At 37.8% G+C, this 26602-nt stretch overlaps 1 protein-coding gene across 1 annotated transcript in view; it reads right to left on the bottom strand.

Annotated features, from left to right (window-relative positions):
• Window positions 1-26602, bottom strand: part of adamts6 (ADAM metallopeptidase with thrombospondin type 1 motif, 6) — a 57683-nt gene that overhangs the window by 22818 nt on the left and 8263 nt on the right. The window contains exons 7-13 of the mRNA XM_056737089.1: window positions 24110-24153; window positions 20379-20484; window positions 16621-16767; window positions 13383-13524; window positions 8780-8887; window positions 5746-5891; window positions 1999-2062 (exon numbers count right to left, since the gene is read on the bottom strand). Of these exons, the coding sequence (XP_056593067.1) occupies window positions 1999-2062; window positions 5746-5891; window positions 8780-8887; window positions 13383-13524; window positions 16621-16767; window positions 20379-20484; window positions 24110-24153 (757 nt within the window). The remainder of the gene's footprint in view (window positions 1-1998; window positions 2063-5745; window positions 5892-8779; window positions 8888-13382; window positions 13525-16620; window positions 16768-20378; window positions 20485-24109; window positions 24154-26602) is intronic.

Below are 26602 nucleotides of genomic sequence, written 5' to 3' on the forward strand. Positions count from 1 at the left end.
GAGATGTCTCCTGTCAGATGTCAAATAGACATCTAAAACATTGGTTCTCAAACTGGGGGCCCCAAAATGGATCCAGGGGAGGGGCACAGATTTCGTATTTCATATATTATATGAAATATAGAAATGTATGATACATTTTATGCAATCTAACATTTGAAAATAAGAGCACCAACTATAGGAATTGATGTTCCAGCAGTGTATAACTGAATTTTTTTTAATACAAATTCTAGGTTTAAGATCATTAGGTATTTATTTGGGGGGCGGCAAAGCGAAATGGGGGCATTATTATGAAAAAGTTTGAGAACCACTGATCTATTAGATGTCTGTAAGATGTTTATGAGTTAGAATGCACCTATTCTAAGACATTTATCAAATGTTTTTAAAACAGCAGATGTTTTCCCGATCTTAAGTAGACATCTTACAGCTTACTTGTGTAACTTCAAGTAACTTACTTATGGGCAATTCCGTGAAAATGTCAACCTGACCATGAAAAACCAGCGATTTTTACTATGATAACAGCACAGATTTTAACATTTGGTGGTCCAATACCCATGTGAGATCTCTGTTCAAATTTGTGAAGCATTTGTTTTATTTCAAGTGCATGATTTTTCATAGTCAGGTAAGTGCCATTTTCAGGATTGTCACATCCATAACGCTACATATTCCTCATAAATCGACACATGAAAATGAATATAAAGTAACTATTTTATGTTCTATAAAGTGGCCTCCCTTCTTAATTCGTTGGGTATTATTGCTTCAGGATTGAGCATTTTATTTTACAAAAATCCTACAAAGTTTATGGTCTCCCAAAAACACATCTTTTTTTGTCACGAAATATCACGTCCATAACGTTCGAATTGCCGTTATACCAAATATTGACAGAAGCCGCATTATCTAACTGAACTGGATTTTCTCTGCTGTCCCAAACACAAACCCGACCCTTTCATTAATCCCAACTAGTTTTATTGCCTCTCGTAATTAAACAACCTCCACGCATTAGCAATCTTTTTTTACACAAGCTGTGCAGAGAGATTGTAGTGTTATTTAAACATTATTGCCCTAAATCCAATTAAACTTTAATATTGAACTCTGGTCTGGCCTCTTTCCATTGAGGCGTTATTATTAGCGCAACTCACCGTGTAGGATCATGAAAAGCCACTAGTTTAGTCAGCAGTGAAGGGGAGGGGGTGCGGATTAGCTCATTGTTTTGAAAAGTCAAACAAATGATAGCAGACCTTTGCTTGGTACTGAACAATGACCGTGACTATAAGCAGGGCCACAGGGGGGCCATATCCTCAATGACTTAATAAATTCAAAGCCGCAGCCATAATAAATTTAGACGCTGGAATGCCCCACATAAACGGCCTGGGGGGGTTCTTCACTCTTCACCCTGAGCTGTCCCCTTCAAAAGCTTTCTATGGATTCAAGAAGGTCAAAAAGGTAATTACATTAAATCTGTGATGGGGATGTTGATGTCTACTATGCTTCAATCCAGCTCTGGGACGTCGTCTAAAGCCGAATCTGACTGGATGTCTCCGATAGTCCATATCCATAACACGTTTGTGTTGGACAAATCACCTTCAGGGAAGTGAAATAGTGCTTTGGGATGCTGTTTGTTTTCCAAAGTATACATTCGTTGCTTGCACTGGACTGTTTTTGTTAAGATTTGTGGTAGGACAGCCCTATCAAACTAGCTCGCTTTTCGCCATAAAAAAAGAAAACAACACTTAAAATAGATGCGTAGAGGGAAATGCGAATTTGCAACGTTACAAAAATGTTTTTTTTAACTACAAATCATTGTTAAATGACCATGTTTTGAGGATTGGATTATGCGACTAAGGTAATAAACGTTAAGTAGAAAAACGTTTTCTACTTTTTAGATGAACTGTTCCTTTTGGTAGTGAAGGAAAAGATTTTCCGCTTTAATAAATCAAATAAACAACGACTTCCTGTTCGTCACAACAGGGACAAGCACAGACAGAAGGAAGAGTTACTCACGTCGGTGTTACAGGATCTGTAGCGCTTCCTCTCTCCGAGACAGTACTTCCCTCCACCCGTGGGCCTGAAAAGAGCGAGAGAACGACTCATGAGCTTCCATCCTCGTCATGTATGAGTGATTTACTTTGTGCTGAAAGATCAGGAATCCAAATAAAACTCCATCCACACATCATTCCAATCAACGGCGGACTGCATCTGTCCTGCATTTGCTTTCACAGAGGAGGGCCAATGGTCCAGTAACCTCAATATCAACACACAGCGCTCACACACTTCCCGTTTATTAGCCAAAGACCATTAGATCATAAGAATAAAGTCATGGTTCATGGCTGGGTTAATCAGTGTTATATTGTTTAATGTTGAAATCCTGTCATTGTGTTTGAATTTCATGGGGAGAAACAGGACTGAAGGGTGCTGCGCTTTTAAAACATCGCTCTGTTTTTTCGAACGTTCAGACATAACTGCCTTTGCTTAGCCAATAGAGTTTTGTCGGGTTGTCTGTTTCGTTTTTGCTAAAAACTTGGTTAGACCTCTTTTCCCGTCTAAATCTTGGAGTGAATCCTGAAGTGAATCATATTCTTTTCAGAATTTTTGTGAAATCCTTTTCCACCACTTTAGATTTTCTGAACTTGTTTTGTTTTTAAATTCGGCACGGTTGTTCGTCTGATTTGCCTTAAATATTGCACATATCATCTTGAGGCTTCTCCAGACAGAGAAGTTATGATAAATATTCTGATTTGTCAAATCGTTTGGTAATTCCCATGTGAACTGTGCCATGTGTCAAATTATGTTTTTTTCTTCTTTTATTGCTGACTAGGGAGAGCGGATGTAATTTAAATCTGTAATTTAACTCTAAAAATATTAAATTAAATTAAATTAAATTAAATTAAATTAAATTAAATTAAATTAAATTAAATTAAATTAAATTAAATTAAATTAAATTAAATTAAATTAAATTAAATTAAATTAAATTAAATTAAATTAAATTAAATTAAATTAAATTAAATTAAATTAAATTAAATTAAATTATTTTTAATATGTAATTTAATTTAATTTAATTTTAAATACCTTTTTATCTTTCTACTTTTTTGACAGATTAGTAATATATATTGCACCATATATTTATAAGTGCAATTCCGTTTGGTGCCACTAGGGCCACACAAATTACACACTTCAATTTTCAATATTGGGATGCCATTATAACAGATTTTCACTAAACGATTATTGTTATAATATTATGATTATGATATTAATGATGAAAGATGATGGAGGTATATTTTGGATAATTGGTAATTTACTAATTTTGGCCCATGAATCACTCTATATATATATATATATTGCAAGAGAGAGTTTGTAACCATTTGGGTGTCAAGACACATTTTTTAAGAAGTGCTTAATTTACTAAATACATATGTGTATTTTTAAAACAGTGTCAATTATCATAGTTTTTAATAATGGTCTATTGTCAATGCTGGTATATTGTGACACCCCAAATCTAGATCTAGATTTATCAACACTAGATCTTACAACTACAGCTCTCTGCCAAAATCATGAATGTTACACACAGAATCCAATGCGTGATTCATCTCAGCCCTACATGGACTTCCACTGTTCCAGAGCAAGATGGACCTCAGGCCAGTGGTTTCCAATTGTATAAACAATAATCCGCAAAATTAATAACCGGACCCCCTAATCAGCCCCCAGAGTATCCACACATTCTATGAAGGTCGACTTTAGTTCCATAAATGGACATTGAGAAAACTCCCCAGCAGCACAAGCAAATATGAAAAGCAGTTTCTAGTTTGTTTGACAGGAAACTCCAGACACTTGTAATATCTCCAGTGTCTGTTCGGGTTGTTATGACCAGCAGGGCATCATGCACCTTTTTTTGTTCCATTTAAATACTTGATCTACGTTTCTAGGTTGTTTGGCCGTTCCTCCGCAGGTGGTTTTGACCTGGGAGGTTGGCGTAACGGAGTTTGCCAGAGCTTCCGTGACTCCGGCTGTCTTTCTGTGCCTCCCCCCATGCTGTCTGGCACTGACAGCGTCTGGTTGTGCGGCTTTCTCGGGGCCCGGTCTTAATGAATGCTTTCCAGGGTAACTTGGCTTCAAGTGCTTGGGTTTCCTCTCTATCGTATAGCCAGGTTTTAAGGGCCGATCATCTTTCACAGGTGTTACATATTAGACCAGCCACACTCCAGCCACTGTCTGCCGGGAGTGTGTGAGGAGAGACGTTTCCACAACCACCAGGAATGAAACCCAAACTCAATCCACATCCAGCCCTGTTCTGAGCTCCTGTGGCTACCTAAGAAACCTTTTGAGAGAAAGATCCAGTCGGGACCATTTTGGAGCCAACAGATATTTATTATACTGACTTGACATTTCCAACATAGTGTAATTGTGCGCGGGTCAAATGCGGATCATCTTTACCTGGACCACCTTAACATTTTAAACAAGTGTAGAGACTTTAAGAATGGTATGCTTTAAGAAATGCGCATCCAAGTCCAAAACGCTGCTACAATCAATTTGAAAGTAATTTCCGTGGCTCATAACGCGTGACGTCTTATAAAGCGATTTGATCGGTCTGTCCAAGAAACTTAATGTTATTTGCAAAGTTATAATCGGTAATCCACGGCCAAAGGAATGCGATTGGCATTCACCCGAAGACTCAATAATAGCGTTCAGTTTCTTGCAAACACCGATTGATTCGCTTTATTAGACCCCAGATTAACGTCAAGGTACGGGGATCACTTTTGTTCTGAATGTTTTAGCGTTTTTGACTTTTTTTATTTGATTTTCATTCATTAAATATCTTCATAAATATCTTTGTGAAAAATAACAATACCAACCACATCTTGGACAGTTACAGCAATTTCATTAACGTATTAGAGAATGTGAAAAACTATTAAAAAGACAATATCCTTGAAATATCATGAAAAGGTATAAACTGGATGCATTATTTGTGTGCATGTTTTAATATATGACTTGTAAGTAACAGCAACAACAACAGTATAAAAGGAACAAAATGCAAAAAATAACGAAATACAAAATTACAGAAGAAATTATGATATGGGAAAAACCTTGCCTGCATCGTATTTATACTTATGTAATCTGGCCCTCAAAGGAAAGTAGTTGAAGACCCCTGATATTCAGTATACATCACGTTTGTTAAGAGGTATAATGTCAAAGGGATAGTTCATCCCAAACATAAAAAATCTCTCATTTATTTTCACACTGTTTGAAACCTGTATCTGAGTCTTTCTTTTGTGGAACACAAAAGAAGATGTTTTGAGAAATGTCCCAGTGGTTTTGTGTTAGTACAATGGACCCAAGGTTGTTTGGTTATCAGCATGCTTAAAAAAAAAAAAATTGTGTTCTGCACAAAAAAGAAAGTCTTACATGTTTGGAATTACATCAGGGTCAATAAATGATCAAATCATTTTTATTTTTGGCTAAACTATAGCCTTACTTTAACATTTTGATGCGACGCCACTGTCATAAACACTGAGGAAAACTGCATTGAGTGTTCACTTTTGATACTCTTGGTGAAGTTATGATTCATTTTTATAATACAAATAATAAAATATATGAATACTAATCTTCAAGTAATCACACTAAATATATGATGCTCCTTTAAGTAATTCATCACATGGTGAAAATATTTTGAGACAGATTTGAGACTAGAGCAGTGTTGAAAAAGACTAAATAAGGACCTGATCAGCTTTGTTCTGGCTTACTTTGCCTACTTACGGTGGGCTGTCACAATGTCGCATGGAAGATGAGACGCCACCGCCGCAGGTACGGCTGCACTCGCCCCAGGTGGTCCACGGACCCCAGCTTCCATCTACACTCTGCGGCCACGTCCCAAACGCCACACACTCGCCCTGATAGCACCACTTACACACAGAAAGCTCACATAAACAGATAGTCCAACAAACAATTCAAGTCAGTTTTTATCAATTTTTCTGTCCAAATGCGTGAAACATAAAGCAGGATCTATGCGCAGATCAGAGTGATGAATAACTTCAAAAATGACATACAGACGTGGGTAGAAGTCCATGAACAAAAAGCAAGGAAAAGAACATGATGACTTCACGCATAATTACAAACAATATCCGCCAATAAACCACAGAAAAAAGTTGATATAGTCAGGGGACAAAAGAAACTTCCCGACACAAGATGGTGTGGAAACAGAACTACATAGACCATGAAAAAGGACTACAACTGGACGTGACATCAAAAACATAATCAGGTACAGGTTTCAAAATAAAAGACACAGATACCTTACACTTTCTTCAGTGAAACACAGAGAAGAGTTCTTCCAAAGCCCTCCCCCTCCTGACAGAAATCTCCCGGCTAAATCTTGTTTTGTGTAAATATTGAAATCCCCCCAGAAGAAAACAAACCCAAATCCAATCTACTTTCGCACTCTTTGACCTCATAATCCAGCCCAGGGGGATTCAAGGACAAGGATGTGAGACATTGGAAACTGTTTGCCATCATTGTTCAATTGTGTCAGTAGGTTAAGCCCTGTCTCTCTCTCTCTCTCTCTCTCTCTCTCTCTCTCTCTGCAGGGATTCTGGACAGTTCTGGATGCTCTTTGGCTGCATGTCTTTCTCCTGTCCACAGACAGTAAGGTCTTGGCAAGGAGCGACACTGTGTCCTCAGTTACCAGTCCCTGAAATCAGGGTGGTGTGTTAAGACTATTTAAACCAGAAAGCTGGCAGGTCCAAGATAAGCTCTTAAAGAACGTGTTATCTGATTTAGTCAATGTAGACTGTCATTCATCACAAGACCGTTCGGCTATCTGTTTGTGACCCTCATGAGAAGTTTATTCGGGCCAAAAAACAAGGATGCTGAGTTCTGTCTTGTGTCTGTGTTGCCTGCATAATGCTGTTTTTCCATTTTGCATCCATCATTTCTAGTCTTTGTTAGTTGATGGATGGAAAAAGAAAGTAATGATTGGAGAATCTTATTTTATATCAACTATATTTCCTCACAAATCGTAAGAATAACTGTGGCACAGGGGATGGAGCATGGCGCTAGCAATGCCACATCATGGGTTCAACCCATGGATTACACATACTCATGTGTACAAATGTATAGTGTACAGTATATTAAATCGTTTTGCATAAAAGCGTTTGCCTAAAGCATAAATGTAAAATGCAAGTGTTTAGAACAACATGACATACGTCGTGGAGTTTGAAGCTCATTTAAAGTTACTCCTTATTCCTTTTCGTGTTGATTATTGGACATACAAATTTACATCGTCTTTATGTCAAGACACAATGTTCCAGTAGACGAACATGGAATTTGGTTTCATCATTTGTAAAAATAATTTGTAAATTTGACATCATGTTATGCGTTATATTTTAAACCCTATTGGTCAAGAAGACGCACATTAGCAAGTTTTGTCCGTTTTAGCGGTTGCTTTATGGGAATAACATACAGGCTGACCAATCAGAATCAAGTATTCCAGTTAGCATAGCATTATACACAAACTTACAATGTGACAATTATTTTTTCAGTGCTTTCGGTAAATAAAAAAAGTGCTGTTAGCGATAAGCTAATTCTGTAGCATGTGCTGTGAATCTTACTCTCCTTGTTTCCTTCTCTCTGGACGTTTTTTTTTCATGCCGGTTGGGCCTCCGCTCCATAACACGCTGGAGAGAAACGGCTGACGTTCCTATTCCTTTGAAGCTGACCCAGCCAGGGGCGTACATAAGTAGGGTACCCGTTAAAACAAAACAGCGGCTCAACTTGGGTCTCGCCAGTGTCCGACATAATGCACACGAGCACGGCGATAAATAGGTCCAATGGGCGAAGAGTAACGGACATCGACAGTTCGTGGTCCTCCTTCATTCTTTCTCTTGAGCCAGTATGCAAGTGAGGACAATGACCTCCGTAATCTCAGTTAAAACCGTCTCTCTAACGCAAATCAACAAAAACGTACCAAACACTGTGTGCATGAGCCAACACCTGATTCTCATTATCTGGTGTCATGAGGGAGCGCCAGGACCACAGAGCAGGGCCGAGTGCCACACCCAGATCCATTCTCTTCCATGATCTATCAGGAGTCATTTTCCCACTGCTTGGGATGCCAGGCTGGCATTTCATAACCTCATGTTTGCATAACACCAAACGAAATTTGGAATGGAAGGAACATTTAAGGCTGAAGTGTGTAATTTTCAGCACCATTTGTGCCACATGGAATCTGGTTTTTGGTTTCTGACTCCATGATCTGGTTACAGTGGTTAAAGGGAAAGTTCACCAATGAAAATTCTTTCATCATTTATTTACCCTGTCAATCCAAACCTGTTCTGCAGAACACAAAATAAGATATTTTGAAGAACGTTGGTAGCTAAACAGCATTGGACCCTATTGACTTCCATTGTATAAACACATTTTTGAGACATTTCTCAGAATATCTTATTTTGTGCTCCACAGAAGAAAGAGTTTTATCCGGGTTTTTAAATGACACAAGGGTGAATAAATGATGACAGCAGTTTTATTTTACATTGAATTATCCCTTCTCTGGAAAAGATTACCAGTGAATGTAATGTTTGGTTGTTGGTTCAAAAGATTTATTCCAAGTTCATGGTGGTTACTTTTGTAATTTAAGAGCTTGACAGCTCTATATGAAAACAAATGGCTAGGAAAATCTTCCACTGAAGAAAGTAACTTGATGACAAAATGACTTTTTTTGATGTACTGTCTCTTTAAGCTGGAAGAAAGTATGACACATTTCTGTTTTAATTCTTTCTGTTGTGCTGGATGGACTCACCCCTTTTTCAATGCTGTTGGTCTGACACAAGGTTCCTTCTGCTGCTGGGATACTGTTGGTGACACAGCGATTACTTTTGCTAAGGCACCAGAGCTCTCTACACACTTCCTAGGAAAGAAGGCATAAGCAAGTTGATCAGAATATATCAATTTCCAATTGATGCCATTCAGTAATAACTTTTTAAGAGACAGTACACAGTAATCATTGCAAGCGTATAGCGCTAAGGATCCAAGAATCGCAGATAACATCTTTTACGTTTGGTTTATTTTTTGGGATGAAACTGTCAAGATATATTACAAATGAGTCAGAACTACCAGATGAACTTCGATACAAAAATGTATCAAAGAAATGCTTTTCACATGCTATGATTGAATCTTGAGGTCTGAATATATAATGCTTTCCATACATTACAAGCGTAGCTTTGTAGATCCTTGCATTAGATTTACCTTTAAAGTGCCCAAGGTTCCTCTTAAAGCCTAAACTTCACAGGATTTACAGGACAGCGGAGTGCCCAATGAAAAAGAGTTATGATCGGGAGCAGTGCCGCTGACCCAGGGTCAGTAAATAAAACTCAGCTGGCCAGTCCATCCAGATTAAATAAAGCGGCAAACTGGCACTCTCAGGTTGCTGGAAGGCTGGTTTTAATAAGGTTTCCAACTGGCTCGCTCTAAATCCCTGAGCTGAGAAGGTCAGAGGGGAGGATTGACCAACGGTTCCCTGACGTGCACTGACCGGTTTAAGCTGTGAATGCGGGGTAGAGATCAAAATGGGCGAACTCCGCTAAAACCAAAGTAATCACAGCTATCGAATTGTTTTTACAACATGCACAACTTCTGTTTTTGTGGGCTTTATAGTGCAATGGTCTGAAGATGATGATAAGGCCTATGCCAACATGAGATGCTTTATTTGTATTTGCTGCTATTGTGCTTATATAGAATAGATAGATGAAAGAAGAACTAAAGTGTGGCCAGAGAGTTTCTATGCAGTTGCTATGGTGTTCTGGATGGTTGCTAGGGTCATGATACAGAAAAGGTGCTGAGTGTTTGCTTTATGGTACAAGTTACAAAACACCCCCCTTCAAGACTGGGTAGTCCCTAGATATAGCAGTGGTCTCATTTTTAATCTCTATGCGTCATTCATGTCTGAAGTGCAAACTGTGCAGAACAAATGACAAGCTTAATACTTTGGGGTGAGAGAAATAAAGTATAAGCAATAAGAGCAAGTCTATACTTTTAAGCTTTCAGCTATAAACAATTTTCATGATAGTTTAAAGGAGTAGTTCACCCAAAAACAAAATTAATTCGCCCTCTTGGCATTTTAAACCTGTATGACTTTCTTCTGCGAAAGACAAAAGAAGATATTTTGAAGAATGTTGGTAACCAAAAAACGTTGGACCAGACTATTTCGTTGTTTCAGTTTTAAACGTATTTTTATAAATATTCATGTTTTATCTTTATTATGACAGGTAGTCTTAAAAATTTGTTAAGCACTGTACATAAAATTGCATGTCACCATCATCACTGCCATAGTTACGGATCCCTATTTTCACAAATACTCTTTAACACGAGTAAGTCCACGAGGCTGTAAAGAAAGTGTGGAAAAACACTTCCCTTGTTCCGTGGCGATAATGTCCCAATAAATATCTGTAATAGACTTCTAAATTCAAGAGTGGTTTTACAAACATCAGGATCAAGTCTAAAGCCCTCCACATCCTTTCCAGTAACTAAATCTAAACACCATTAAATCTAAATGGGAAGCTCTAAAGCAGAGAGTATAATATTGATTTAGAAATAGATTTCCACCCCTTTATTCCTGAAGACCCCCAGGATAGCTGCTTTTTCATGAGGAATGAGGGTAAAACCCCACTTCCCGGTTTGGGATCTACATGACAGCATTCCATGAAGTATTGAAGTTGTTCTGGTGGCAAGAAGTGGTCTTTCTCCTTATTAGGTCTTTGATATTAATAAATATTTTTAGATTTCAAATTGTTCGTCCTGTGTTTATTTGTCGATACCGTTTTTTTCAAACCAAATTCATTTGGTGTGGTTATAATTCTCCGTAGGCATGTCTCAAACAGATAGCTGGGCGAAAAAATACAATTGTCAGAATCCGCTACCACTTCACGCTGTATTAAATTCTAACCAAGGGAATGTGAGACTTTCTTTACATGACAGTCTTCCATTCTGATCTATACCACAGTCATGAGCTTATGAGAGAAATTACAGGGTTCTTTTTTTGGCCTGTCGGATATATCTCTCAATGAAACAAAAGAAGCCTGTAATCTCGGGTAATTTCATTCTTTTTTGGTGCAGAAAGCGAAGCCACACATTTGCACTAAGCGGTGCGCCGTCTCTTGTTGTTTATTAATTTTCCTGGCTTCATTCAAGCGCCGTGTCAGTTTATTTGGTTACGTTTGTTATTTTTTGGGGGAATATCATTATCGTTTCCAAAAAGTCTGGGGAATCGGCGGGTGAAAGAACAAACCTCAAGTATGGGCTTAGTCTGCTTGACAAAGCTCATCTCAGGTGCCCATGACACAATGATCAGAAATAACAGCATCATTTACAGCATCATGTGTTGTATAGGAAACGTCAAAGCTTCTCCACAATCAGAGGAAGTGTCATGACAAGGTAAACTCTATATATTTACACATGTCCAAATGAGACTCAACTGCAGGTATTTTGCACACAGCTCCATAAATGGTTCTTCAGTTGTAATGTTTCCTACGCAACATTAAAAATAATCGCTCGACCTTCAGCTTCACATCTCTTACTTTTCAAGTCCAAACCAGCTTCTGAATCATCCAATAAAACATATCCTGAATAAGAGCGTATTAAATATCTTGTAATTTATATCACAAGTCTGCTCAAATGTTGATATAAAATACTATTAATGAGCAATAACGTTAGTCGGGATAGCGTACGACTGTTATTTAGTTCTGGGAAGAATTTGATTACAAACTTTGTGTCATGCAAAAATCTGAAATCAAAAGCTCGACACACTGTTGAGCTCTTTTCTGAAGCTCTAGAGAAGACACATTTTCTTAAGCCCGTTATGTTTTATTTAAGTATAGGTGATGAACATATATTATAGGCGTATGTGTGCATTTTTCTAGTGACAAGCAATTATTTTAAAGCTGCCTTTGCAACCAAACAGCCAATCGTAACATTTTTTGATATATAAAAAACAGCTTGGTTGAGCGAGACTTTTGGCCAATGAGATTTCAATTCCTATTTATTGTAACTTCATGTAAAACAAATTCTTCTAAGAAAAGCTTGTGTATTGTTTCTAGTAAGTGCATTTTAAATCACAGAAATCCTACAAAGTCATGATTCTTCATCTTTTTTAAAACAGAAAACTCATGCATAGACTGATATTTTTCTGATGTCTGGACTACATCAACAGGGGTTTAGTAACATATAAACACATGATTCAATATATTGGCAATACATACATTCACTGAGAGTTTATGTTACGTCCATTACGCTGGAATAGCTCTTGCAATACTTTATTTCAGTAGTCCACTTTAGTCATTATACCAATGGGTAACTTAGCTTGTCATTAGTGGACTGTCTGCTTTATATCTTAATATAAATAATATATTATATAAATTAATATAATATAACCCTAACACTTTTATTATGTTGGTCACCCACCAGACTATTCACTATGAGTGACCTTGTAAACAAATATAAACTTATTCTAAGCCTAACTTAATAGTCTAACAATACTCAAATGAGAATAAACTGACAGGTAGTTGCGTATTATTAGGGCTGTCAGATGATTAATTGCAATTAATCGCATTCAGAATAAAAGTTTGTGTTTACATAATGAATAGGCTAAGTGCACATACATATATTTTATATTAATAAACACATACAAATAAATGTATTCATTGAGGAAATATGTATGTGAAATTATTTATATTCACCAATCATTTAAATTATATGTAAATGTTTATGAATAAATAAATCCATGTAAGTTTCTATGAATAAAAATGAATATGCGCAGTACATAGTCGTATACGTTGTATTTTAGGCAGTTAATTTCCGGTCTGTGTTTGGCTAGTGTCTAATAATATAACTATTTATATGATATTATTATATTGTTTATATCAATATTTTGTCGTCTAATAATTATATAGAATTTTGTGGTATGTTCGTTTTATTTAATAATCAATTTATTGAACGGTCCTCTTGCTTTGGCCGCATTTAAAGAAACCGTATGGCACATTGACATCTAGTGGTTGAGCTTGGTATCTCAGTCTAAATTCAAAATATTGGAGGGACAAGTTTACCCAAGGTTTCGTTTGCTTGTTATCAGAAATAATCTACAGGCACTCTATTTATTTGCGAATGTGTCCCGGAAGTGAGGTGCAGCCCAGGACCGCGCGCATGCGCAGTAATGTTTGTTTATGTTGTCACTTTGAAACCGTCAATTGAAACACAAACTTTTATTCTCTTTTTTGACAGCCCTAAAAATAATAGTTAGTAAAAAAGACTTAAGTGGATTGTCAAATTAAAGTAAAACCAAAATCTTTGTGTAGACTCTCCCACCAAAAGTCCTTGATGTTTGATAGTACAGTAAGTAACAGCTTTCTTACCCCATACTTGCACTGACGGGACGAGGCACCGTACTGAAAACGACACTGTTCATCTGCATCGTACACCTGCCCTGGAGCCACCGTAGGGTACAGGAAGTCTCGTTTCAGAGGTTCATTGTCCAGACACGTTCCCCGACCTGAGCTGTCAAAAAAACAAACCTTCAATGGGATTGGCTTCTCAATACCGGGCTTTCCCTTCTGTCCACATGTTCAAATAAATTCACATAAAGACAAAAGATCACAAGAACGCGAGTAGGAAGCAACTTTTTTCTCATGAATGGAAATCAGAGCACCAGTAACGCTGAAAAATACAGAAAGCGAGATGAGGGATGAATCATGAATGACAAACAGCAACTTATATGCTACTCAGGTGCTCATATGGAAGCATTTGAAGAGCCAATAAAATGTCGAAAGGGGGTAAAGCAGCGTAAAAAGGTACCGTGGGTCACACTTCCGGTCAAGTGTTGTGTTTAGTCTGCTTAGTCAGATAGAAATATGAAGACTTCTGAGAATCCCTCAAAATAAGACTCGAACAAAGTCCAAGAATGAAGCCAAAGACACCAGGCAGTACATATTCTGTTGGACAGGGTTTATTCTGGGTTCAGAAGTTCTTATTTATTCTCTGCGTTCCTGTTACGGATGCATTTCCCCCCTCCTGGCGAGCCGGCGTTGGCGAGAGATACGTCCGCACAGCTAATTATTATCCCGCTTGCTTTTTTAGCGGCACGCCAAGGAATACGCTTCCCTCTGAGGGAGCAGTGGGCTCGCTAACAACATAAACCCTAACATTTCATACTGCCGGAGAGCAGGCGGCTCTATTCTAACATCTGGCGCTGAAATTGTATGATTCTTACGTTGTTTAAAACCTGTATATGAGTCTTTTTTCTGCGAAACACAAGATGATATTTCATGAAATATCTCAGTGGTTTTGTTTCCGTACAATTGATGTCAATTCTGTTTAGTTACCAACATTCTTCAAAATATCTTTTTTGTGTGTTCTGCAAAAGAAGGAGAGTCATACAGGGTTTAAAATATGACATGATGGTGGATACAAACACTGTAAAATATGGGATAAGAGCGCAGGCTTTTGAGTTGGCAAACCCCTATGGTGGAAAACATATCTAAACATAGTTCAAGAAAAAAACTCTTCGTATGTATCTGGTTTCCATTGCGCTAGAGGAAGTATTAGCTGAAAGAGGGATCTCTTGCTTCCCACTGCTATATTGGAAGTCTAATCTAATTAAAAACTAAACCAAATACATTGGAAAGGATAGAAACACACGAGCTCTTGCCTGGGGGGTAACCAATGTTGTATTTGGTTTCATCCGTTCAATTATCTATTTTTTCCCATGTTGTTTGGTGGAATAATCGTCTCACCGGGGAGCAAGACAGGTCTGAATATGTCCCCTTGTATTCCAATACACAAACAAAGACTTTACTGTTTATTTCTTTAGAGAAAGGCAGAAATGGTCACTTTAAAAAACGGACATGTTTATGCGATGTTTCAACGACACTTCTTCGGGTAAACTCATTACAGCGAGCAGAAAACCCAGCAAAAAGAGAAGAATGTCTGCGAGTAATTATTTACAATTGTGCACAAAAACAAACGGTTGAAAAGTTGAAAAGGAAAGCTGCCATTTGTCCGATAAAACCTAATAAGCGGCCATGTTAATTCAATATCCAAATAAAATAAATTGGTTATTTATTTATTTATTGGTAATTTTATTACTATTTTATTTTATTATTTTATTTCTTTTTTGCAGTATTTACTAAAATAATTCAAACAAATGTCTATAATGTGTTGTTGTTATCCATTGATCATTCATTTGGAAACTCTGCAGATTTCCTATAAAATTTTGTAAGCGGCCATGTTCATTTAAATGTTTTTTTTTATATATAAATAAATAAAAATTGCAAATTACTTAAATAAATTATTTTATTATTTATTTATTATTTTGTTTTATTTTGTATTACTTATAATTTTGAAAGATTAATATTATAAATGTATATGATGTGTTGTTATTCCTTGAGTTTATTTGGGAACTCTGCAGACACAAACAATGTGGCCAGTCTGATACGTCAATCAAGGAATAATAAAACATTTTTCTTTAAGGAAAAGTCAACGTTCACCATCAAGTGAACTGTAATAAGTCTGACTCCTCAGCCAGAGCTGTTCGCTGTTGTGGAAAGATCTATCCACACGTCCAAAATCTGCGAGATGGGGGATGTTGTAGTAACAGGCTAGCATTATCATCGCAGCGCGGTGTTTTACTGCCAAAGATTACATCAAGCTGAGATTTTCGAAGGTTCATTATTGATGAATTGCTCTGCTCTAGGCAAATCCAAAAAAGGAAGGTTAGTATTCAACCTCAATCTGAAATGGTCACAGATGACACGGTGTGATTATACAACAGGGAGTTCATCCCGAATCAACAGAGTAGTGTTCCTTTGTGTTTGTGTGGGAAGTTGGCACAGGATGATACGGCGTCTGATGCCAGCGATAGCTGTGATGTTAATCTTCTTCCATGAGATCATTCACCAGGAAAACTTTTCGACGGCCATGGCAACCGCTATTCTTTCCTTTCGCCTTACGTTAGGCTAACACTTCACAGACTTGCCCGGTACTGTTCGATGGTTTCGTTTCGTCGTGAACGGACTTGTAAGTTCTAGTCATGAATGTGAATGAATCGTTTGGTGGCATTGGCATGATGAAAATAAAAGCATTAAAGCAGAATTGTGCCATCATTTTTGTCGCACCTTAATGTTTTTTAATAAAATAGTAGCAATATTTGACAGATATCGAAGAACTATATTTCGTAAAATATTGTTTATGTTTGTGTGACAACTTTAGATTACGTTAACTGCCAAATAAAAGTATGATTAATTGTTCAGCCAATCAGAAGCAAAAATTTCACACAATCACCGGGACATCCATATTTGGAAAACAGGAAGTAGGCACTGGGCGTGAAAGCGAAACACCATATTTAGCAGTTGTCTGTTAGTTTTCCGCATAAGAACAATGTATTGTAACTTTAGATGTTTTTGCAAACATTTAAATAATGTAAACTTAATGTTTGGTGGGCTGAACCATACACAACAATACAACACATTAAATGCCCTCGTTTCCATTCATCAAATCCCTTAATAAGGTGCATAATATTCATTTCACTTGGGTAGTAAAAGCGAAAAAGATTAAAACACAAATAATGGTGATTCTTCAGACGCTCTTTTCACTTACTCCAGAAAGCTGGTGATGTAGTCTTTGCTGCAGGCCGACCAGGAGAAGGGGTTGGTGTTGGCTGTGATGTGGGCCGCCATCAGCTTGGCTGTTTCGTGACCTTTAGTTCCGCAGGAGTTTCCAATCCCGTCGTGGTTCATCCCAAAACTGTCAGACAAATGGCAGAACGTAAGCTTCGATCACACACTTTGTAAATAAGGTCTGCCATCTGGCACACAAGCAACAAACATGCTTTCATGCCAGTGACGTTGGGTTTAAGGGGTGGGGTTAGGGGAGGAGCTTCAGTATGGCATTTTTTTCTAATAATCAAAAGTTTTTGTACAATTCACATCGTACGAATTGATACGAAATTAGCCACCACGTAAAATAGTTACGAATTCCAGTGAGTTCAGGCTGGAGTTTTAGAAAGAAGGTGTTTCTTCAACTATGGCAAGTTTTGGACCAGTGGACTTTTTTTCTCCTAACATAGTTTTCACAGCCTCATGGTTATGTTTTTTTGTTGTTTTTTATGTTGTTGTATAATGTGTCATTAAAGCATTATCATCTAAACATGTTTATTGCAGTTTATTATTTGAAATATTTTTATGGTGAATTTAAGATATCATTCATCAAGTGGTGGAAAAGACAATAGTGGAATAAATAAATAACATTTTGGAATTAAATGGCACCTTTGAATCCTTTTTATATTTATTTTACGTATTTTTATGTACACTTTTGTATAATTCAATTATTAGGATTTTTATTAGGACTTTTATGACAAATTATTATATTTGTTTAATGAGTTTTTGACAGTTGAAAACCGAAAGTCTAGATTGTCATGATTCTGCCTCCTCTTGTCATGCATTTCTGAGTGTTTTTAAAGAAACATGACAGACCCACCTGTTTAATGTGGAGAGAGACATTTATTGTTGTTTTGGCTTGCCATACGCTCTCTCTGGTCTGGTTTTTGTTCACGCCCTCTCGTCTCCTCATTATTGCTTGTTAATTATTTCATGCCCTGCACCTGTTCCCCTCTTTATTCCCTATTTAATGCCCCTGTGTTTTCTGTCTTGTTCTGGTTCATTCTGATTTGCGTGGATAAGTTCCTGTGTCTAGTCTAGTCGAGTCTAGTCTAATCTAGTCTAGTCTAGTCTAGGCATTTGTAATTATGTCAAGTGTTGTCTTTAGTCTAGTCTAGTGTAGTTAATTCCTTTTGTCCCGTCATGTTTTTTTTACCATTGTTCTGTTGTTTTACCCTTGAGTGGGTTTTGTTTTGTTTTATTAATTAAACAGTTTTTGTTTACCCCTCTGGGTCCGTCCTCGTGTCTAATACTGACTTTGATCAACCAGTTTTAACGTAACCTCATTTTAAAGCTCCAATATGTTACTTTTTCGGGAAAAAAACTAAGCAATCAGTTCTTCATCTTAAAATATCTGTTATTGTGTTAGCAACGTCTTGCCTCACCACGATAAACACCAGTTAGCTGTCATCTATGATTCCGCATTTTGACACAATTTGAACTCAACTCTTAACCTGCAATTTGATGTTCCAGGGATGTCGAAGTCAAAGTTACAGATAGCATTTTTTAATCTCTAGACACCCATACAACACGCAAGTGCCCGGAGAGACAGCAGGGGCAGAAGATGTCTCTTTCAGCTGAGCTGTGGAGCTGTGAGAAGGAGAAGCTCTTTCAGGTTTAGTAACAGCTGTGTAAAGAGGACAACGGGTCAAAGGCCAGAGGCTGTCTGGAGCTCTTGAGAAACGAGAAAGTTCTAATCACCACCCTGATCCTGACCTGTCAATCCATAATGACACGTCTGAACAGACCTCAATCGGAGAGTCATCTCCTAATGAACCTGGCCTTCTATTCCCCTTCCTCAAAACTGCTTTTATCGGCTCACGGGCCATTGGTCTACAAGACTGCCGGAGCATTTAACCGCATTCCTTGCCGGCTACTCCACAAATACATCACTCCAGTGTTCCCTCACATATCCGTCTGGACACCGCATGAAAAACTCGGATCGCTTTACACCTGGACCTCAAAGCTTACTATTTTGCCGGGGTCCGAAAGCAGAAATCAGCCTTTAATGCATAAAACACACCCCCACCACATCACACAATTCCTCTGTGTTTTTGTAAGACGCGCATTTATGACATTTCACTCCGCACTCAATATAAATCAGCACGAGAGAAACCTGCAGCGCTTTTTCTATGCTTCCCCACGAGACATAGCGGCTATTTTTACAACCGCAGCGTAACAGAAGCAGACTTGAGACGTAATAGAGGAAATCTCGCATAACTTAACCGAACGGCTACTCAGACCGATAGATCACGGTTATTTTTCTTCATTTGTACAGAGTGTCATTCACGATGAGTCGCGTGTATGGGCGGTTAATGGTGTGCATCCTTTATCCTCTTCAGGAATATGTGTGCGATTCTATAATAAGGCAAACTTTTGGCTTGTTTTTAAAGAATAGATGAGAATAACTTTATATGGTTTTTGTAGAATGCTTCTTTTTAAAGTAACGTATAATGTGGACATTTCTCTGTTTTGGGGATTGTAATCCATCCAGAATCCAAATAAATTTTTGAAAATTATGGAGACATTCTGAAACTTGTCCATGCAAAAGTCGCAGTTGTGGTGGTCTCTTACAGGCCCGAGTCAACAAGTTTACAGTGTCTATATGACTTCAATGTATGGTAGCGTTTAAACAACGTTGCTTTAGAGCAAAAAAAGGAACTGAAATCGTATTGTTTGGTGCTATGCTTATTTACACAACAACTGCATTATAGGGCCTAAAACATTTAAATAAAATTTAAATGCTAAACCACAAATATGTGTAGAGTAGGCGGGGCGAGACCGTGGTTCGAGTCCGGTGAGTAATTGTGAATTAGCGCCAGCTGTGCGCACACCGGGCTCGAATCACGTAGGAGATGGGAGCATAAAAGGAACGAGCGACCGGACCGTCGAAGAGAGAGGACCGGGCCCGAACTTGTGTTTGTATTTATGTTTATGTGATTTCGCCGGCGGTCGTCCGTGAGGGGCCGCCGGCTGTTTTTATTTCTGTTAATAAATGTTTAATGTCTGCCGGTTCCCGCCTCCTTCCTTCCCTTTTATTGAGATGTGTTACATTGGAAACACAAGTTCGGGCCCGGTCCTCTCTCTTCGACGGTCCGGTCGCTCGTTCCTTTTATGCTCCCTATCTCCTACGTGATTCGAGCCCGGTGTGCGCACAGCTGGCGCTAATTCACAATTACTCACCGGACTCGAACCACGGTTTCGCCCCGCCTACTCTACTACAATGTGAATTTGTGTAAACAGGAATGTCAAATGCATATGTATTATGTGTTAAGTCAATTGGCATGAGCGCGTACTTGACAACCAAAACAGCAAAAGTACAGGACTGTATTTTGGTGCTTTATAGTCCCGGGTCCATTCCAGGCAAAATCATTTTGATCGTTTACGACTATTCTTAACAAGAATGTTCTGTATATGTGTGCAGGTTAAAAGTGTTTTTTTCAAAACGAAATCTCAAACAACTGGCCTGGCATGCATAATGCATCCTTTTTAGTGGTTTCCACAAATCCGTCGGAATACACAATACAACTTTCTTTGAACCAAAGTATTTGCCAAATGTCAAAAGATTGAATGGACATAGTTTAAATCCCTAACCCTATAGTACGAGCAATGCCTCTATTAAATTGGATAAAATTCGGCCTCCAATTGTAAAGTGTCATGCAAAGGCAGAAAGAGACTTTACCTGTTATGTATACTTACTTGTGTCCGATCTCATGAGCAATAGTGAAGGCAGAACCGAGGCCTATATCTTCATTTATACTGCAGCTTCTCTCCGGCTCACACATCCCCGCTACGGACGCCAAACCTGGCCACACACACACACATGCAAGATCAGGTCAAGGTGTAGTAGTCTACTCTTATATTGCGTCACCATTTCAAAAATTATTATTATTTTTTTATAAAAAAAAAATATTTTTCACATCAAGCACTTAACTCTAAAGAAAAGTCTTGTTTTAAATCATTATTGGGACGTCAGTATTGCCAGCTACACGCTGAAATAAAAAACAACTTGCAACTGGAAAATGTCTAGACAAGGGGGTGAGATTTATAAATTCTAACTCTGGTAACAGGGGACCACCTACTAATGCAGGCCAGGGCTCGAGTTCAAGAAAACATCTCACTTTGTACCCCTAAATATATCGTTGTTTTCATTCTTCAAGCTTTCAAAGTTGCAAAAAGGGAGACGGAGACATGAAAAAGGTTCTGAATTTTCTTTTAGATAAGAATTTGTAGCATGTAAGAACACGAGCGACATATTAATATGGAAAATGAAAAATATTTACTACGGACAATATTGACAGTATTCATGTTTCTAAAGTACTTGTGTTTTTTATCTATTTTATGTCAATTTTTGGGTAACACTTTCCTTGAAGCATGTATGTATAATGCATTATAAAAGTAGTTTTAAAGCATTGTAATGCACCTTTTAATGCATCATAATGTCTTATAAATAATTGTAATTACAGTTAATACATTCTAACACTTAGCAATTCATTGTTGCACAACACATTTTAAATTGATTATAATTCTTTACAACACACATTATGAAGAATTATAATGCATTTTACCCTTTAATAACTCTTTATGATGCATTATACATACAAGCTTCAAGGATTTTCTTTGAATTATTTGTGTTTGTTGTCTATTTATACACCATTTACTTTATTTATAATAATAACCTAAGAGGCAACACTGGCCCAGAGCATAATTTAACCCAAAAATGACACGAAAAACGAAACATATTTTACACTCAGTTGTTTTGAATATTAATTTTGTGTTGTGGGGGTGAAATATGACTTCAGCATTTCTCGTGAAGACAGAATGAGAAAGATTGAGTGTTCAGTGTGACTGAAGAAGAGTTCAACCAGCTGCTTCTGTTGGGGAGGGGGGTCTCTTTAAGCTATGAAGTGGAGAAAAAAAGCTTTTCCAAAATCCAGGTGTCTCTGGGTTCTTTGTTTCGCCTCTGTCCAGCCTGGGAGAGGGAAGCAATTCTCACCAGATTACATCTGTTGGTGTGTGGTGGGGGAACAACACAAAACCCTTGAGCTAAATGCTTCGACTACCACCCTAGATCTGAAGCCTGTTCTGTCCTCTGCATGGATCCAACTTTGGATTACTTTTGCAAACGGTGAACGTAAGCCCCCGTGTGCCCGTAACAATAAACCCTTGAAAAGGACTAAAAGTGCCCTCCCAGTGGGCCAAATGTTATTAAAAATATGGACGAATATAAAAATTCCAACGGTGGTAAGTGATGGTGTTGTTTGGAACTCCAACAAGGACCTTCTGGCTTCTTCATCTTCCATATCCAGAGGCCCCAAACATGAGCAGACACGCAAATCAACGGCAAATACGACACCAACTACAGTAAAAAACATTCTGACTCGAAAGCTCATTGGTGGAGCTTGTTATGTCGAGGGTCACGTCGGTTTTATCCGCACTTCGCGATTACTCGTTGAACCTTCAGAGGACAACACGCTGACCCGAGACCGCGATGAACCCTCTGGGTTAGTGGGGGGTGTTGAGGTGGAGATGGAGGTGGAGAAAGAGGAGGGGGGCAGCGAGGAAGCAGAGCAGATGCCAGGGCAATTAAAGGGACCCTGGGAATGTGACGAATGCGGTCAATCTGTCAAACCACCCCTGGAGTCACAATATTACTTCTAAGATATACGGTTCAGCCCTGGAGGGGGCTGGCTCAGATAAGATGAGGCTTTGACACTCCCTGCAGTCTATTTAGGGGGGAAATACTCACAATTTCTTTTTACTCGGTTATCTTGACTTTCTTAAAGGGGCAGTGCACCATAAAGTTTAAATACTGTCAATATTTAAGCAGACTCATGACTTTCTTCCGTTGAGCATTTTCTTAACATTAAAAGAATTAGAGACATAAAGCTCCAAAAGCACAATAAAAGTATTTAATACTAATATAAGTCATATGATAGTTTGATTGAGGAACACAGAAAAATAAAAGTTTTTGAATGATATTCTTTCCCTTCTTGGAGCTGCAAACACCTGAGACCAGATCATTGAATGAGAAAGTTGAACTCAAGAATCGGATCAGTCTGATTTGTGTCAATCGAATGCCAGTCTGATCTGGCTGTAGTGCAGTCATTGGTTTTAGAGGATTTATAATATATAAATATTTTTATTCTTCAAAATTTTAAACATGTAAGGTTTCTCAAAATATTATACACTATACTCTCCTCTCACATACTCTTATAGATTTAAAAATATTCACTCATATATTCTGTAGTCTTCTACTCTTATATACTCTGTAATATATTGTGAAGTCTTCTTATCTTATATGCTCTGTAAAGTATAGGCCTTTTCCACGCTTCCAGGTTTTCGACAGCAGTATCCAAGTCTCACAACAGTGTCTGGATTAAATGTCTACGTATAAATTATGTAAATGATCTTAATACCTTATCACCGCCTGTTTAAAGTTAATATCTTAATTTAAAAACACCTCTCCGCTAAGAGGGGGCTCTAGTACTAATGTTTTCGTAATGTTTACAGGACAGCAACCTGATAAACGTACTTTCTGATTTTGACTACTGAGCTGCATATAATAAATCCAGTGATGATGTTCTCTGTCTCATTTTATTCTTTATTTCTGTCTGGTTCTGCATTATACTGATAAAATAAACGTTACAGTAATGGCAGCGCATTGTGCTGGAAAGACGTCTCTTCCATCAGACTCGCAGCAAACTTTCTGTTTCAGAAAATGCCAGTGCTTCTGATATTATGGAAATATTTAATAATGCAAATATACAATAACATACGTTTTACTCACGGGTGCATTGGATCATTGTTTTATTATGTCTGCTCTGTGTTACTGTGATAAAAGAATTATTTATGTATCTTATACAGTATATTAAAATAAACGGAAGACCATATTTATTCAGAAAAATGTATTCCTACACTCTATGTTAACACTGTACCAGCATTTTAAAGTAATTTATTATAATACAGTGACACGACCACGTTTAAATAACACGTGAGGTAGGGTGTATGAACTCAAAACACTTTATAATATTAGCACACTGAGTGCACAAAACTGATAAACGCACAGATATAATTTTTTATGTTTAATAAAGATTAAAGTCACTAAACTTCTCTTATATACTGTGCTATAGATTGTGTAGTGCGCTTCTCCTACATACTGTGTTACATTCTATATAGTCTTCTTTTCTTTACTGTTTTTGTGGCTTGCCCAAGGGAGGGGTAAACACCACCTTCCCATAGCAGACAGAAGTGGAAATGTTTGGAAGTGAAACAAGAGACAGAAGTGTCTCTAGCTTAAGCCAGGCTTGTTTGAGCTCAACGTGAGTCAAGAGAAAGCAGTCTTTCTCCATATCTCACACTAATATTTGTTACACCAGCTCAACAAAGCATTTAACATTTGGATTAGGACAAATGTTTTTAGGACTTACCAAGTGTACCGCAGGGTTTGTTCTTGTAGGTGCAGATGTCATATCTAGAAGAAACAAGACATGTCAGTGAGACATTCAGGTGTATCTTTATTTGCACACACATTTACAAAGTGGTGTATTCAGTAGAAAACAGCAAAAAAACAATCCCACAAAATATATTTTGGAAGCATTTCCCTATTTCTGTGCTCAAGGAGCCATAATCTCAATTTTCAAGAATGACAGAGAAAAACGCACTCATTATCAATTAGACCGCGGGGGGTGGCGCGACAAACACGTCTCCGTGATGCAAGGGTGTCCTGAGCGCTTGCCAGGGTGCTACAATGCCGTTACTAGGGCCTTAGTCACTAAGACGTGCTGTATTTAAGTTACTTCAACTTACTACTAACCACATGCTATAATGGTTTGCGGAGCTGCCTTCTTTTCTTTTGAGAAACACAAACTCTTTTGGCCCGACGGGACCCGTCGTCAGTCGGCGGACATTTTCCACGGCAGGTCTGTTTGAAAGAATGCCAAATATTTTTGTGTTCCCCAAAAGCAGCATTAAACACCTCCTGAAAAATATCACAAGCAGTTTGGGTTGCTGAGTCTGGCCAAAGGCAAGCGGCCAAGCTTTGTTTGACATGGTCTTCAGTGCTGTGCAAAGACCCAGCGCCTGATCTGAATCATATTAAACTGTCTCAGAAGCTTTTGTGTTTCGTGTCTGGCGCTCGGGGGAATATTGTGCGTACTCAGTCAGACTGGAAGTCTTTTTATTTTGGTGTTGATGTGAAGATATCGCTGCATTATGTTTACTGTGGAAACTGCGAAGAACCAAAAACTCAAATCAAGTGATACTGAAATATAGCAGACAACAAGTGTTGCTTTTACAATTTAAAGTATTTTTTCAGATATTCTATGAGCAACAGTAATAGTGATGTGTTGCTTTGTAACTAGCCATTATTATAAACTCCATAAAATGACTGAAATCAGATTTCTGAATCAATATGTTCGATCAATATGTAATGTAATTGTTTTGGTTTTAGATCCTAACAGCATCAAAGTATGTTAGATGGAACACCTAATACTGAATGTATGCATGAGCGACTTACTATTTTGAAAGAATGAAGGCATTTGAACAAGGCGGACTTGAAATGCTGTCAAGCGAATGTATTTACTGTACTCCTAATTCAATAAGAAAACGTGAACGGCACATACTAAGAATGATGGACCAGCTCTTTGCCTTTAAGAAACATGCATTGCAATGAGCAATCCAATCATATCCGGGCTTTTAATATATTAGAAAACCAAGGACACCGCAAATTCAATTTCAGCGAGACTCTCCTGAGCGAAGCCCTCCAGCATTAGGCATTGTCTCATGAACCCATGTAGAGGAGCTGACCTCATTTGGACATCTATTTATTTTGATTTAGTTATTTTAATTTTCCCTTAGCTCTCGCAATGGATCAGGTTCCAAACATCATCGCATCCCCCTGCCATGCTCCGGCCAAGAGTCTTGGACAGGAAAACACTGCTGAAGGGGTCAGAAAGGATGATACGTCACAATCTTAAGTCTTAATCCTGCTAATGTGTCTCTGCCTAATGTGCCTGCAGAGGTAATGCAGCAAATGCAGTCAATTGCATTACTTGTGTGTAAAAAATTAGTACTCGGAACCACACAGTTTTTTGCACACACAAAAACTGCACTTAACAAAACAACTTCATTTTAGTGACTTTGTTAACTTTTCCATCCATCCCATTTTCTATCAACTTTTTTAAACAACTGCAACCATCACAAGTTTAGTAAACTATATAAACTATTGCAATTTTAGGAAACCATTCCAACTATTGAAACTACATACATTTAGTAAACTATTGCAACTATTGCAATTTCAGTTAACTACATAAACTACTAAAACTATCACAATTTTAGTAAACTATCGCAACTTTAGTAAACTACCTAAACTGTTGCAACCATATCATCATTTTTGTGAACTATCTAAACTGTTGCAACTATCGCGATTTTTGTGAACTACCTAAACTGTTGCAACTATAGCGATTTTAGTAAACTTTTTCAACCATTGGAATTTTAGTCAACTGTGGCACCTCTAACAACTATTGCAATTTTAGTCAACTTCTTCATCTATCGCGATTTTATTTAACTTTGTCCACCACTGCAATTTTAGTAAATTTCATCAACTATTGCGATTTTAGTTAACTTGATCAACTAATGCAACCATCAAAATTCAGTGAAATTCTTGAACTACTACACCCATGCAGACAGTTTAATTTAGCAAAGGTTAACAGAGGCATCAGTTGCCATGAGAGAAAAATCCTAGACAAAATTTCTCCAGATGGGTACATAAGCTGCACCTAATTCGAAAAGAAAGTTCTAAATCCATTTACAGCAGAGACTGTTATTTTTTGCCAGACTCAAAACCTGCTAGAAATTAGCAATACAGTAGCTAGTTGTTTACCACTCAAACTATTTTGGCAGACGTCTGTAGACTGGCGTCA

Source organism: Triplophysa dalaica, chromosome 22, assembly GCF_015846415.1.
Source record: "Triplophysa dalaica isolate WHDGS20190420 chromosome 22, ASM1584641v1, whole genome shotgun sequence".
Taxonomy (NCBI): Eukaryota; Metazoa; Chordata; class Actinopteri; order Cypriniformes; family Nemacheilidae; genus Triplophysa; species Triplophysa dalaica.